Source organism: Anas platyrhynchos, chromosome 28 (assembly GCF_047663525.1).
Source record: "Anas platyrhynchos isolate ZD024472 breed Pekin duck chromosome 28, IASCAAS_PekinDuck_T2T, whole genome shotgun sequence".
Lineage (NCBI taxonomy): Eukaryota > Metazoa > Chordata > Aves > Anseriformes > Anatidae > Anas > Anas platyrhynchos.
Genome location: NC_092614.1, coordinates 4355070 through 4370432, shown reverse-complemented (window position 1 = coordinate 4370432; position 15363 = coordinate 4355070). Strand labels below are relative to the sequence as shown.

The window sequence follows — 15363 nt, the reverse complement described above, 5'->3', positions numbered from 1 at the left end:
CACACATTGATTGTAGTGTTTCTCTATACAGTTATAGGCATCTGCAACATAGAATCCTATGGATTCCTAAGGATTCCTGCAAAAGGCATTTCTAGGGAGAGATTCAACTAACACAATTTCTACTTTGAGTTGAAATAAACTGTGCCGTTTTTTCTGTCTTGGCCCTTACTTGCCCTGTAATTTACCTCTTGTTTTGCCTCTCAAGTAGAATTGGCCAAATAATTCCTTGTTGAGAAATATTAATTCCTTTTGTTGAAAAAACAGGATTTCAGAGAACATGGTTTTCTTACTGGAGTGTGTACTTCATAGACAATGTAGATGCAGAATATGCTAAATATAGCTCCATCCACAAAGTCTCCACTAATATCCAAGAAGGCACTGCACCGCAGCGTTGGAAGGGACCTCTTGAGATCATCTGCCCGCCCTGCCAAGTAGGATCACCTAGAGCACATTGCATGGGATGGCATCTAGGCAGGTTTTGAATATATCCAAAGAAAGAGAGTCCACAACCTCTCTGGGCAACCTGTTCTAGTGGTCTGTCACCCTCACAGTAAAAAAATATTCCTCAATAGCTGGAAATGTCTGTGTTTCAACTTGTGCCCGTTGTCTCTTGTCCTGTTGCTAGGCACCACTGAAAAGAGTCTGACCCCATGCTCTTGACACCCTCCCTTCCGGTATTTGTACTCATTGAAATAAGACCCACTCTCAGTCTTCTCCAAGCTAAAGAGACACAGCTCTCTCAGCCTCTCCTCGTATGAGAGGTACTCCACTCCCCTCATCATCTTTGTAGCCTTCTGCTGGACTTGCTCCAGGAGCTCTATGTCCCCCTTCTATAACTGAATGCAGTACTCCAGGTGAGGCCTCACCAGGGCTGAGTAGAGGAAGAGGATCACCTCCATCAACCTGCTAGCAACACTCTTCCTAATGCACCCCAGGATACCGTTGGCCTTCTTGGCCACAAGGGCACATAGCTGGCTCAGTTAACTTGCTGTCTACCAGGACTCCCAGATCCTTCTCCGCAGGCCTGTTTTCTAGCAGGTCAGCTCCCAACCTGTACTGGCACCTTGGGTTATTCCTCCATTGGTGCAGGACCCTGAACTTGCCCTTGTTGAACTTCATGATGTTCACCTTGACAGGCTCCAGCCTGCCAAGGTCCCTCTGAATGGCAGCACAGTTCTCTGGGATATCAGCCACTCTTCTGAACTTTGTGTTGTCAGCAAACTCGCTGACAACAGCTGCACCTCGCTGAGGTGCACTCTATTCCACCAACCGGGTCATTGATGAATAAATTGAACAGGACTGGACTTGATACGGACCCCTGGAGGACACCACTAGCTACAGGCCTCCAACTAGACTCAGTGTCACTGATCACAACCCTCTGAGCTCTTCCATCCAGCCAGTGTACCTCACTGTCCACTCATCCACCCCATACTTCCTGAGCTTGCCTACAAGTACGTTATGGGAGAGAGTCAAAAGCCTTATTGATATCAAGGTAGACATCATCCACTGCTCTCCACTCATCCACCCAGCTAGTCATTCCATCATAGAAGTCTATTGGCTTAGTCAAGTGTGATGTTCCCTTGGTGAACCTATGACTACCTGACCATTTTCTTCTCCTCCGTGTGCTTGTACAGGTCACAGTGTCCTCAGTCCTTACATAACACCCTTTGTAGCATGCTCTAAATAAACAAATATAGTTACCTGTGAAGTAGGATTTACTTTGTTGTTGCTGTTTATCCCCTCATTTAACTATCTTCTGCATACCATTTGGCAAAATAAAACTGTCAAGTTGAAAATGGACTTTTCTAAGGTCAGCTTTCTTTACTAACCCCTTTCTGAGGGTGGTCTTCCTAGTTAGACCACTTTGAAGACAGCTTGATCCCCACTTTGGGGATTGATTTGTTACAGAATCACAGAATCACAGAATTTCTAGGTTGGAAGAGACCTCAAGATCATCGAGTCCAACCTCTAACCTAACACTAACAGTCCCCACTAAACCATATCCCTAAGTTCTACATCTAAACGTCTTTTGAAGACTTCCAGGGATGGTGACTCCACCACCTCCCTGGGCAGCCTATTCCAGTGCCTAACAACCCTTTCAGTAAAGAAATTCTTTCTAACACCTAACCTAAAACTCCCCTGGCACAACTTTAGCCCATTCCCCCTCGTCCTGTCACCAGGCACATGGGAGAACAGGCCAACCCCCACCTCGCTACAGCCTCCTTTAATGTACTTATACAGAGCAATAAGGTCACCCCTGAGCCTCCTCTTCTCTAGGCTGAACAAGCCCAGCTCCTTCAGCCGCTCCTCATAGGACTTGTTCTCCAGGCCCCTCACCAGCTTCGTCGCCCTTCTTTGGACCCACTCAAGCACCTCGATGTCCTTCTTGTAGCGAGGGGCCCAAAACTGAACACAGTACTCGAGGTGCGGCCTCACCAGAGCCGAGTACAGGGGGACGATCACCTCCCTAGCCCTGCTGGTCACACTGTTTCTGATACAAGCCAGGATGCCGTTGGCCTTCTTGGCCACCTGAGCACACTGCTGGCTCATATTCAGCCGACTGTCCACCATCACTCCCAGGTCCTTCTCTGCCTGGCAGCTCTCCAACCACTCCTCTCCCAGCCTGTAGCTCTGCTTGGGGTTATTGCGCCCCAGGTGCAGGACCCGGCACTTGACCTTGTTAAACTTCATGCAGTTGACCTCAGCCCATCGGTGCAGCCTATCCAGATCCTCCTGCAGAGCCTTCCTACCCTCAAGAAGATCGACACACGCACCTAACTTGGTGTCGTCAGCGAACTTACTGAGGGTGCACTCAATGCCATCATCCAGATCATTGATGAAGATGTTAAAGAGCACCGGCCCCAGCACCGAGCCCTGTGGAATGCCACTAGTGACTGGCCTCCAACTGGACTTGGCTCCATTCACCACGACTCTTTGGGCCCGGCTATCCAGCCAGTTTCTAACCCAACGAAGTGTGCGCCAGTCCAAGCCAAGAGCAGCCAGTTTCTTGAGGAGAATGCTGTGGGAGACGGTGTCAAAAGCCTTGGTGAAGTCAAGGTAGACCACATCCACAGCCTTTCCCTCATCCACCCAGTGCGTCACTTTGTCGTAGAAGGAGATCAGGTTCGTCAAGCAGGATCTGCCTTCCATAAACCCATGCTGACTGGGCCTGATCGCCTGCTTGCCCTTCAAGTGCCGCATGATGACTCCCAAGAGGATCTGCTCCATGAGCTTCCCTGGCACTGAGGTCAAACTGACCGGCCTGTAGTTCCCTGGGTCTGCCCTCCGGCCCTTCTTGTAGATGGGCGTCACGTTTGCTAGCCGCCAGTCAGCTGGGACCTCCCCCGATAGCCAGGACTGCTGATAAATGATGGATAGGGGTTTGGCCAGCTCCTCTGCCAGTTCTCTCAGTACCCTTGGGTGGATCCCATCCGGCCCCATCGACTTGTGCACATCCAAGTGCCGTAGCAGGTCACCAACCAGTTCTTCGTGGATGGTGAGGGCCACATCCTGCTCCCCGTCCCCTTCCACCAGCTCAGGGTACTGGGTATCCAGAGAACAACCGGTATTGCCGCTAAAGACTGAGGCAAAGAAGGCATACCTGGTGGTACTGGTTATGTTTTGAATGTATGTATGTGCCTATAGGTAATCAATAATGAGAATGTTTGCTATTTCACTAGCATTCTTTGTAATTTCACTAGCATTGTTTGTAATAAACTGTAATATTAGTATATATGCTTACTGCTTTATTACTGACTACTGCTATTGACTTTTTATATATAAACACATACAAATACACAATTACAAGCATACAATTAATTAATTAGAATTTCCTATCAGATTGAGACAAGCAAAACAGAAGAGCGTAACTAAGTCTCTTGTGATCACATGGTGAAAGACATTGGGAAAAACAGGAAGAGGGACTTCCAGTAACATAGAGAAGAATTACAACACCTGAAAATCTTCCCTGCTACCATACCTCTTTTGCAGGGGGCAGAGACATCCTTCCCCCAAGGTGCTCTGTGAGCAGCTCACATAAATGCTGTGGAAAAGAGATGGCAGATTCAGTGGTCACAATCCTTAGAGGTCCGTGCCCTTCACCAAAAGCAGGTGATGTGGAGATTGCAGTTGGAAATAGGAAGGATGTCTCCTAAACTGGAGATGCACAAAAGAAGACAGAACAGGAAAAGACACCCTCTTTCACCCAAGGGAAGGTATATGAGCCAGGGAACCACAAAAACAAGGCCCTAAACAGCCTGAACAAGGAATGCTCAAGCCACAATGTCCTTCAAAGCTGCAGAAAGGTCAGGAAAGATGAAATGGTAGCCGCTCTCCAGGGTGCGCTTTGGTACCACTTTCTGGCCCTCCAACAACATAATAGCCCGCTCGACCCCAAAGACAGCTCGCACGGCCCAGGCAGGCACTGGCAGTAGGGCTGGGCGTCCCAGGGCTGCAGCAAACTCCTGAGTGAATGTGCTGTTGGAGGTGGCAGGAGAAGATGGGGAGACACCATTAAAGACCCCTTGCAGGCACTCATTCTCCAGGGCATGACATATGATCCCAGCCAGGTCCTGAATGTGGATCCACGGGAATGGCTGGTGCCCAGACCCTATGGGGCCTCCCAGTCCTAGCCAGAATGGCCAGAGCATCTGAGAGATTACGCCACCACCTCGGCCCAGAACTACACCTGTGGAAAGAACAGAGTGAGACAGGGACCCTCTCCAGCCCCAGACCTACAGCCAGGAGACAATCCTTAGAGGGATGGACCTGGGACCACACCCCAACAAGACAAGATACATAATCTGATGCACTTCTCCCACCCCTTCCCCTACTGCCCCAGCTCCAAAACAGAGCCACTCCAGACACGCATGATGTCCTGTCTTACCAGATCTCACCAGAACACCACGAGTTTGACCATCAGGGATGACAGCTGCAGCTTCCCAGGAGCTCACCAGGCGTGAGAAGAAGTCAAAATTCCCTCCAGGGCTATCCTCAGTATACTCAGCTGTGGGGCTAGGGCGGTAATAGCCTGTGGGTATAACAGCAAAAAGTGGGTTGGGGTTGAATCCCAACATCAGCTGGCCCTCTTCTCCCCAAACCTGTCTCCAGGGACATCCTCATATGAACAGCACTAGGTTTCGAACTACAAATGCACTCTAGAGGTTCAACAGCATGTGCTAGTATTCCAGCTGAGATGGCAACGCCATGAATCAAATGCACCAGCAAACAAGGCACTGAGCTGGCTGCATAGAAAGGAGCTTCCTGTCTGTCATAAATGCTAATCCGCAGCAGCTTCAAACCCTGTAGGAAGCAGAAATGCAAAGCTGGAGATGTATGGGGGGATTCAGCTGAATCCTTGCTTAGACAACTTGGTTCTACAGATGCCTTAAGGCTTTCACAGGGAAAAGCATTAGGTCCTGTCCTAATGCTACCAAGTGAAAGCATGAGAATCCAAGTTCCACTCCAGTACAAAAAAAAGCTGACCAAGCCTTGCCTAGTTGCAGCGATACTGATGGCAATAAAGGTGGCATTTCAAGGCAAGACATATTTTCCCCAGAAGCATGCTTCTGTCTGGAGGTACACCTCTCCTCATCAGCATGAGGCACGCTGGACCCAACCAATACCTACGCCGGTGACGACGACCCAAGCATTGGGTGGCTGGTCAGCATCAGCAATGGTTTTGGCCAAGGTCCTGGTGGTTTCAACTTGGCTGCTGATAACTTCCTTGCAGAAAGCATCACCCCATCTGGAAAAAGGAGAGCCACTCATACTTCCCACCAGGATATCCCAGGAAACAATAGCCCCATGGGGAGCCCCCACGGTCACCTCACAAGCACAAGAGATGTCACATAAATTCCCCCCACCCCAGAGTAGAAGGAGGACATAGAATATTGCTACCTAAATATATGGTAACTGTGGGAGAACACAGCTCACCATTTCCCAAAAAAAGGCTATAGGTTTTGGATGCCCTTAGGGCAAACACATCAGAAAATGTGGGCACCAAAGCTGTGTGAATTCTCAAGCACCTGGAAGAGACATTTCCAAAAACACCCTCATCAATACAAGAACAACTTCTGCAGTCCATTTTGGTTCTGACTTTATGTAAGCATGTTATTAAGTATTATCTATGCATAGGCATCTGGTGCCTTTTTGGACACATGCAACTACTTTGCCTGGCCTCCACCTGTCAGTCCAGAAGGAAATGCATCTTTTAAAATTCTCAGGGGACTTAACAGGCCTACAGAAATGTTTTGGCTACCTGAAGACCCAGATTTCAACAGCCAGGGAATCCAGGTTGTCCTTTCTGGACACCCTACTCCCTTGCCAGACCCACTCCACATTTTCTGACAACATTGGGCTGTCTTGCCTTCACCTTGTCCCCCAACACTATGGAACACTAAGTTACAACACTACATTACCTGTGGAAAGTGTTGAGGACATTCTCACCAGCCAAGTTCACCACTGCATCACACTGGGGCAGTCCAAGGCGGGACAACTCTTCCTAGGCAGGGGTAACAGAGACATCACACACCCAGCCTTCCCTCTTCTCAAGCCTTCCCAACAACCAAGCAGGATGAGCTCCCAAGACATCCAGCCAGCTACTTCCTGACCTTTGTAAAATACTGCCTGTCGCACAAGCATGAATGGAGAACATTTTGCTCCTTGGAGCTGCAGCAGTACCCACCCCAACGGACCACAACCAGTACAGCACCTAGGAGATGCAGGGTACATCAGTGGGAAACAGTTTCCTCACTGCAAATTCCCTGCATGCCATGCCAGGTAGGCTAGTTCCTCAGCCTTGACATGTCTCCCTTCTGTAATCACTCTTATTTCGTACCCAGCTGATGCGATTCTTGCCCCCTTGTCGAGAGACATGGGTCACCTCATGACCATGGCTCTGAAGCAAATGGGTCAGGGCTCTGCCCACAAATCCAGTCCCACCACCTGTGAAAAAGACAAGATATTAGAGACCAGAAGCAGCTTGCAAAGCTAACGCAGGAGTTCCTGTTACCATGGCCATCCTCCTAGGGTACACCACGGGGCCCTGATCACCCTCTCCCCAGCCCTCCCACTGCAGACCTCCACCACTCCCTATACCCTGGCTCCACACACTGCATCCTACCCCTCAGGGTGCCTGGATCCCAACTGCTACCCACATTATGCTGAATCACACAGGACATTGAGGTGCTCGAGCATGTCCAGAAAAAGGCATTGAAGCTGGTGAGGGGTCTGGAGGGCAAGTCTTATGAGGAGCGGCTGAGTGAGCTAGGCTTGTTCAGCCTGGATAAGAGGAGGCTCAGGGGCAACCTTATTGCTCTCTATAGGTACATTAAAGGAGGCTGTAGCGAGGTGGGGATTGGTCTATTCTCCCACGTGCCTGGTGACAGGACGAGCGGGAACGGTCTAAAGTTTCACCAGGGGAGGTTTAGGTTGGGTAGCAGGAAAAACTTATTTACCGAAAGGGTTGTTAGGCACTGGAATGGGCTGCCCAGGGAAGTGGTGGAGTCACCATCCCTGGAGGTCTTTAAAAGACATTTAGATGTAGAGTTTAGTGATATGGTTTAGTGGAGGAATTGTTAATGTTAGGTCAGAGGTTGGACTCAATGATCTTGAGGTCTTTTCCAACCTAGAAATTCTGTGATTATGTTATTCTTTGATACCAAATAACAGAGCCAATGATTTCTTGAGGTCCCTTCCAACTCCTACAATTCTGTGATTCTGTGTGATTCTGTAACTGTTTCCAACTGTACTGTGTGTGGGGGTTCTTCTATTCCTTGTCCCAGACTTCCAGGTCAGGAGGCTTAATACCCCAAGGATAATTGGTCTGACTACAGAAGTCCTTCTATGTTTGTGAACAGTAGGTCTAGCTGGGAAACCTCTCTGTTAGGCTCACTAGCCACCTGAGTCAGGAAGCTATCTTCCATGCACTCCAGGAACCTTCTAGACTGCTTCCTCAGGGCTGTATTGTATTTCCAGCATATGTATGAGGAGTTAAATTCTCCCATGAGAAGAAGTGCTGGTGATTGCACAACATCTGCCAGCTGCTTATAGAACACCTCATCTGTCTCTTCATCCTTGTTTGGCTCTTGTTGGTCTTTAACAGACCCCCAGTAGGATGTCTGCCCTGTTGGCCATCCCTTTATCCTTATCCATAGAAGAAATATACAAAGAAAAAGAAGAGATATCAAAGTCAGTAAAGATAACCAAATCCACTGGCTAAGAAATGTAAAGACAGTAAACAAGCTTTACAGGAGAAATTACTGATGTTACCAGTCCAAAAGGATTCAGCTCTTGTTAGGGCAAACATAAATCTACCTTCTCACCTAGCTGTATTTAAAGAACGAAACAGGAAAAATATCTCAAAAAACAAATAAACAAACAAAAAAGTGCCATCACCACTTCCACCACCAAAAAACAAACAAACAGAAAAAAAAAAAAAAAGAAAAACAAACAACAAGAAAGAACAAACAAACAAAGAAAAAACAAACAATAAAAAAAAAAAAAAAAAAAAAACACAACAACAACAACACTCAATCATACAAAAAACACATGGTGTTAACTTGTCTATATGTTACATCACAGTGGTTGTTACACATTGTTATGATCTCTTTATCAGCAAGTGCAGACAAAAAACACGGGGGAGTGGCTTTAAAGCAAAAGAGGCTAGGTTTAGATTAGATATAAGGAAGAAATTCTTCTGCCCTACACTGGGCAGCTGGGAGCGAATTTGGTTGTTAGCCAAGGTTGTTAGCCCACCAGAACCGAGTGGAAAGAACGCACAGGCAAACCCAAGTGCAGGTACTGGTGGACTAGACGACCCTGCCTGTGTTGGAATGTCTGGGCTTCTGATAGAAAAAGGTACTATGTAACATTTATAAAGCATAAACCATTTGAATTCAGAGTCATTCATTCATTTGCACAATGCTGATGCATCTGGGCAACAATTCAGTCACTTGGAAGGTCTACTCCAGCTCTCATGGGTGCCTCCGGGAGCTAGAAAATGCCTTTGACATGCTCTCCTTCAACGCTCGTTTGACTTGATTGTTCCTGAGTGAATAGATGTATGGGTTAAGCATCTGAGTCACCACGGAGAAGAAGAAAGAAAGAACTTTGTCAGAGCCCTGCCCACCCCGTTGCGCTGTGCGGTTATACCTATAAATAGACGTGCTGTAAAATACAGTCACCACCACAAGGTGAGCTGAGCAAGTGGAAAACGTTTTCTTCCTTCCTGAGGAAGATGGCATATGTAGGATGGTGATAATAATGCAACCATATGAAATGACAGTTATTGTTAAGGTGCCTGGCACAATGATAATCGATAGGATAAACAGCAGTCCTTCGATGAACCACGTGTCTGTGCAGGACAGCTGCAACAACTGTGAAGTATCACAGTAAAAGTGGTTCAGAACATTGGGACCACAGAAAGGCAACTGGGCAATCATAATGATGGGAGGAGACATCAGGAGAAAACTCACTGCCCAGCAAGCCAGGACCAATTGGAAGCAAAATCTGTTGTTCATAATAGTCGTGTAGTGCAAGGGGCGGCAGATGGCAACATACCGATCAAAGGACATTGCCGCCACGTGGAAAAAAGTGCAGGTACCCAAGCAAAAGAAAAGCAGCATCTGAAGAAAACAGCCAGGCAGGGAAATTATTTTCCTCTCTGTCAGAAGGCTGTAGAGGGTGCTAGGAATGAATGTGGAGGTGAATGTGATTTCCAAAATGGCAAAATTCCTGAGGAAGAAGTACATTGGAGTCTGAAGAAAATGGTCCACTAGAGTGACGCTGATGACAGTAATGTTTCCAAACAGGATCAAGAAGTAGGCAATCACCAGAATCAGAAAGAGGATGATCTCCAAATGGCGGCTGTTGGTCAGTCCCAAGAGGACAAATTCCACTACTGTTGTGTGGTTCATTGAATCTTCATTGCTAGCGGAACAAGAAAAGACCTGTTTTGAGAACTAGTGGAAAACAACAGGACACAAGTCAATATGGTTTTGTTAACATATAGGGGAGATACCTGTATGTAACCCCCTGAGAGAGACTGGAGCAGCCGCAGTAACTACATTTAAGCAATCTTTTCCAGGTAAATAGGGTCTCAAGCACCTTTTGTAATGCCTAGTCCTCATTCCAGTTCAGGCAACACATAGGGGTCCCCTCTCAGGACAGCTGAGAGGGCTACATGTGTGGGAACTGTTTTCGACCTTGGGACTGTGACTGTCTGAATGGTAATGACAGTGTTTATTCCCCATCAACAATAGACAGAGGCTGAAGCAGATTAGACACACTACTGATGGATAAAGTAGTATTGCAGAAAATGAACTTGCTGCAGTTTAAAGGAGCTAAAACGACAAAGAGAGAGGGAAAGAGACTTTACAAAGAAAAGGCTGGATAGATGGGAGCAGTGCTCCAAAGACAGGTTTGTAGAGCTGGTTACCACCGAGCAAAGGGAAAATGCACCAAGGAATGGATGGATACCACACTAAGCAAAAGTAAAAGAGGGAGAAAGGGGGAAAGTAAGGGAAGAAATTCTGTTTACTTTTCATTTAACCTCAGCACTATAGCTCCAGTGGATCAACTCTGATGCTGATGGTTTCTTCTTTGTGGCACCTGTCTCCAAGTATCCTGCCACACTACACCATCCTGCCCTAAACTCAGACAGGTACTTTGTCCAATGCACTGTGTCTAATGCACTACTGTACTATATTACTGGAGCAGTCACCACTGTGGTTGCCATTACTCTGTGGAAGTGAAGGGGAGCCTCAAAACCTTGGATGATGCCCTTCAACTCAACCACGCTGTTTTCTTGCAGGCTTACCAGATAATATTTATGGTATTTCAGCTGCACTCTCCCTCCCTTCTCTCCCAGATACCAAGCCTGTTAGCCCTAAAAAGAGATGTGGAGCTAGTTTTGCACTCAGATCTCCCAGATTTTATCTTGTGTCTTTGAATCTGGTTTCACACTCATTTCAGACTCACTTCAGCTATTTCTGAATGATTAAAAGGAGTACCAACATGAGTTTCCGGGGAAGGCAAGCACATCTTAGACAACACATAGCCCATACCAAACTTGCCATCTGATTTTCTCTTTTCAAGTGCAACTTACAAAATATTCAAGAAAATGGTAAATCTGAGTGAGAACACTATGACTATCCTGATCACACTACTCCCATCAGTTCTTTCTCCTTTGGTGCACTTGGTGTCAGCAAAACATGGGCGTTTATTAGCTGCATCTCATGGCTGTTTCTCCAAACAAACAAAAAAAGACACAAAACACACACACACACACAACAAAAACAAAAACAAAAACAAAAACAAAAACAAAACACACATGCAAATAGAACACCCTCTTCCCCCACATTATCACATGAAGTACAGGACATCCTTTTTTAATACCACAGATGGACAGACATTATCTGGAAGCTGAGCTTGGTCTCTTAAAACCAGAGACTCCCTCAGTAACATCTTAAAGCTTTTACTTGAGTTTTAAAAATGAGCCAGTCAGTTTTCCAAGCCCTTATCCATTTCTTCTTTCCCTATCTCCAAAACAATCACACCCAGTCTCTAAGAAGTGCTCCAAAGAGTTACCAATATATCCACAGCAAGCCAGGATGCTTCAAAAAGAAGTCTAATTCTGATGTTTCTCCTCTGTGTAGTCTGACTTTCAGCAAAGAAATTTCCACTTCTGAGCTCCTTCTTATAATGCTGTCAGTATTTTACACTGTTGTACTTCCTCACTGAGTCAAACCTCAGGGACCAATTTGGTATCGAAATCTGCCAAATACCTTCTGGGAAAACACTTCTGAGAGTTTAAAGAGCAGCAAGAACATAGTCGTACCATAGAGAAAATGAGGTTGGAAAGCACCCCTGGAGGTCCAGTCTCCTGCTAAAAGCAAGCTAACTTCCAAGATGGACAAGGTTGGTCACGACTTTATCTACATAAGCTTGGATACCTTCAAGTATGGGGATCCCCCAGCTTCTCTGGGCACTGCCTGTGCTTCACCATTTTCATTGTGAGGTGTAATTTCCTTCTGTCCAGTGGAGGTTTCCTTGTTTCAGCCGTGACTCTTGTTCTTTCACTGTGCACTGTGCACAGGCATCTGTGCACTGAATACAGTACTCAAGGTGTGGCCTCACCACAGCAGAGTACAGGGCGACGATCACCTCCCTGGTCCTGCTGGCTGGGGTGATTCATGACACAAGCCACGATGCCAGGATGCGTGGGCACAATGGCAGCTCAAGTTCAGGCGAGCATTGACCAGCACACCCAGATCCTTTTCCTCTGCACAGCTTTCCAGCTATTCTGCTCCAGGCCTGTAGCTTTGCATAGGGTTGTTGTGACCAAAGTGCAGCACTTGGCACTTAGACCTGTTGAACCTCATCTCATTGTCTGTCATGTTTAGCTAGACTAACATTTGTGATGATGGGTGTACGTGATGATAGGGAGAAACATCATGCAAGTAGAAAGTCTTCACATCTAATGTTGTTTACCATGCCTGTCCTGATGGAGATGGCTAAAGCAGACTATATAGGTGTTGAGATTATGAATTAATGTCTTAGGAAAGGTTTATCTAATGTGTTTTTGGTGTTCAGGGAGAGATGAATTGCATCCTCATCTCTCCTGCCTATATTTAAGTATTTTAAGGAAATTTAGGAGGGATGGATGCATCCATGACACCATGATGTAGGTATTTCGACTGCTAGCATGGCTGTCTGGTGGCTTTGAAATAAGATCACTGGAATGATTTCCTTGTGGTTTATAATATAATAGAGTATACAACAGAAACTGAAGCATCAGACTTACTAGGTGGATGAATGAATAGGTGGAATCAAGGTGGTATGGTATAGAGGAAGGCAAGAGATGGAGTCTCTCTTTAAGCATCATTAATGCGTATAGTAAGATAGTGGATAATGTCTTTATTCCTTGGAACAAAAGGAAGAGTTGGACAGAACAACTTAACGATTTCAGCTAACTGTACACAGTAGACCTGCCTATGAACATGCTAGAGAAGAGTTCCCAAATGACCGCAATGAAACAAGAATGGGATTAGTTGCCTTGTGCTCCCCAGGTGAACACGTTAAAATGGAAGTAGTAGATTTAACATGCCTTCTCATAGCACTGCGTATCAAAAAAATACAGAAGGAGGGATCTGGAATTCTGTCAACATCTGAATTAAATACAAATTTGTGTAGGATTTCCATTACCTGCACTGTGCTTCATTTGACCTTAGCTTTTCAGTTTATATATATACCATTCATTGGGAATGTATGCAGTTTATTATCAAAACAGGGGGCAGACATATCTTAGCATTGTGAACTTTAGTTTCAGGCAATGACACTTTTGCATGCTGCAGTTCTGGGTACCATAATGCCTAAATGCATTTTTACAAGGTTCCTTTCAGGTCAGAGTCACAGTAGCATTTCTCTCTCAAACTTGGAGAGATGTCAGTAGGAAGCAGCATAGGCCTTACACTTTTATGCAGTAAGGATACTACAGGCCGTTTCCTCCTTTAGCTGTAAAAGATAATTATTCGTTGTGGCTGAAACTAGTTGTCATTAAGCACTTTGCCACACAAGTCATGCAGAAGGACCATGGCACCTTCTGGACAGTGAAGAAGGAGAGTGAAGCACCAAAGTTTGGTTGTGGTTTAACCCAGCTAGAAGCTAAGCACCACACAGCACCACGCCCCATGGGATGGGGGAGAGAATTAAAAAAAATAAATTAAAATGAATGCTTGTGTGTTGAGTTGTGTGTCGTGTGTTGTGTGAGATAGTTTATTAGGACAGAAAAGAAAGGAAAATAATAGTGATAATAGCACTACTACTATGAATGTCTACAAAACATCGTTCTGCAACAATTAAACTGTCAGTGTATTATCAACATTATTCTCATCCTAAGTCCAAAACACAGCACCTTACCAGCCACTAGGAGGAAAATTAACTCTATCCTAGCCAAATACCCAGGAAAAAAACAATAAATCAAAAGCAGAAATATCCTTGGGAAAGAGTGATAAGGAGTACACCTAAAAGTCTCTTCAGGAAGAAAAACGTATCAAATGTCTCTGGATCAATAACATCATCAATCCATGGATTTCTTCCTACCTTCCTTTTAAAAAATGTGTAGATTACATCAGGAGTCTGTCTATTGAGGAAAAAATGTCCCCTTGAAAGCTTATTCCAGGAATTTCTCCACATACGGTTGATGGAAGAGCTGAGGAAAATTATTATCAGTGTCATCTGAGCAGCAGTAACTTTCCTCAATTCCAGGGAGCAGCTTTGGTTGTGTCATACTCTAACAGGTATAGAATAACTTTGTTAAGGCCTTCATATATGCTGATATTGAATGAGAATGATTAAAAATTTACCATTGTCTCTCTGTTTTATTAATGAACATGAACCAAGTTATGCTTTGTTTTGAAGTTTAAAACAGGCCTAATTTATCTGTCGTCTAAACACTCCAATGACAGTGGTCAATAATTCCTTAGTGTGTGTACATATACATATTGATTTATTTATTTTCAACACAAGCTGACTGATGCATACATGGACTGATCTCTGCTCCAAAATATATCATGTTGTAGATGAAATGCTGTGTCTCTTGTGAACAGAAGTTTAGCTTGGTTTACATGATGGTGGGTCTGAGTGCAGACTGATATGTCATCATTCAGTTAAGGAGGAATGTGGAGAATGATCAGCCATTCAAATTGACAGTGTAGTGCAACAGGTTGCAAGTGACCACTAACAATTAAAATACATCAATGGAAGTCGTATGAAGGCAGCTGAAGGATGTCCATGAAGATCATATACTCACAGAACATCCTGAATTGGAAGGGACCCAAAAGAATCTTTGAGTCCACCTCCTGGCTCCACACAGGACCACACAAAAATGAAATCATAATTCTGACAACATTGTCCAAACACTTCTTGAACTCTGGCAGGCTTGGTGTCATGATCACTTCCTTGGGGAGTCTGCTTCAATGCCCGACCACTCTCTTAGTGAAGAACCGTTTCCTAATACCCAATCTGAACCTCCCCTCTCACAGCTCCATGCCATTCCCTTGGGTCCTGTCACTGTCCCCAGAGAGCAGAGATATCTCCTGCCCCTCCGCTCCCCTCATGAGGAAGCTGCAGCTGCAGGCCTCCCCATGAGGCCTCCCTTCAGACTCCTCTTCTCTAGGCTGAACAAACCGAGTGACCTCAGCCACTTCTCATATGTCTTCCCCTCTAGACTGTATAACATATTTGTTGCCCTCCTTTGGACACTCTCTGATAACTCTATGTAGTGGGTTTATGTGGCAAGACTTTGGTAGCAAGGGGCTGCGGGGGTGGCTTCTGTGAGAAGAATCCAAAAGTTGCCCTATG

The 15363-nt window shown here is 45.7% G+C and overlaps 2 protein-coding genes across 2 annotated transcripts; both read right to left on the bottom strand.

Moving 5' to 3' along the window:
* Positions 1-3805: 3805 nt before the first annotated feature.
* On the bottom strand, positions 3806-7925 carry LOC119714025 (epimerase family protein SDR39U1-like). Its single transcript, XM_038168581.2, has 6 exons — positions 7895-7925; positions 6839-6945; positions 6420-6502; positions 5625-5746; positions 4886-5029; positions 3806-4687 (listed from the first exon to the last, which is right to left on the bottom strand). The coding sequence occupies exons 1-6, from the start codon at positions 7923-7925 to the stop codon at positions 4272-4274; spliced, it is 903 nt and encodes a 300-aa protein (XP_038024509.2). The 3' UTR covers positions 3806-4271.
* Positions 7926-8975: 1050 nt separating this feature from the next.
* On the bottom strand, positions 8976-9917 carry LOC119715081 (olfactory receptor 6E1-like). Its single transcript, XM_038172247.1, has one exon. The coding sequence runs from the start codon at positions 9915-9917 to the stop codon at positions 8976-8978; it is 942 nt and encodes a 313-aa protein (XP_038028175.1).
* Positions 9918-15363: the final 5446 nt, after the last annotated feature.

Coding starts and splice junctions, on each gene's coding strand:
- LOC119714025 (XM_038168581.2), bottom strand. CDS start 7,925: ATGGAAGATAGCTTCCTGACTCAGGTGGCTA. Junction 6,503..6,838: donor GCAAGAATCGCATCAGCTGG/GTACGAAATAAG, acceptor ACCCCTGCCTAG/GAAGAGTTGTCCCGCCTTGG. Junction 4,688..4,885: donor TGGTGTTCTGGTGAGATCTG/GTAAGACAGGAC, acceptor TTCTTTCCACAG/GTGTAGTTCTGGGCCGAGGT.
- LOC119715081 (XM_038172247.1), bottom strand. CDS start 9,917: ATGAACCACACAACAGTAGTGGAATTTGTCCTCTTGGGACTGACCAAC.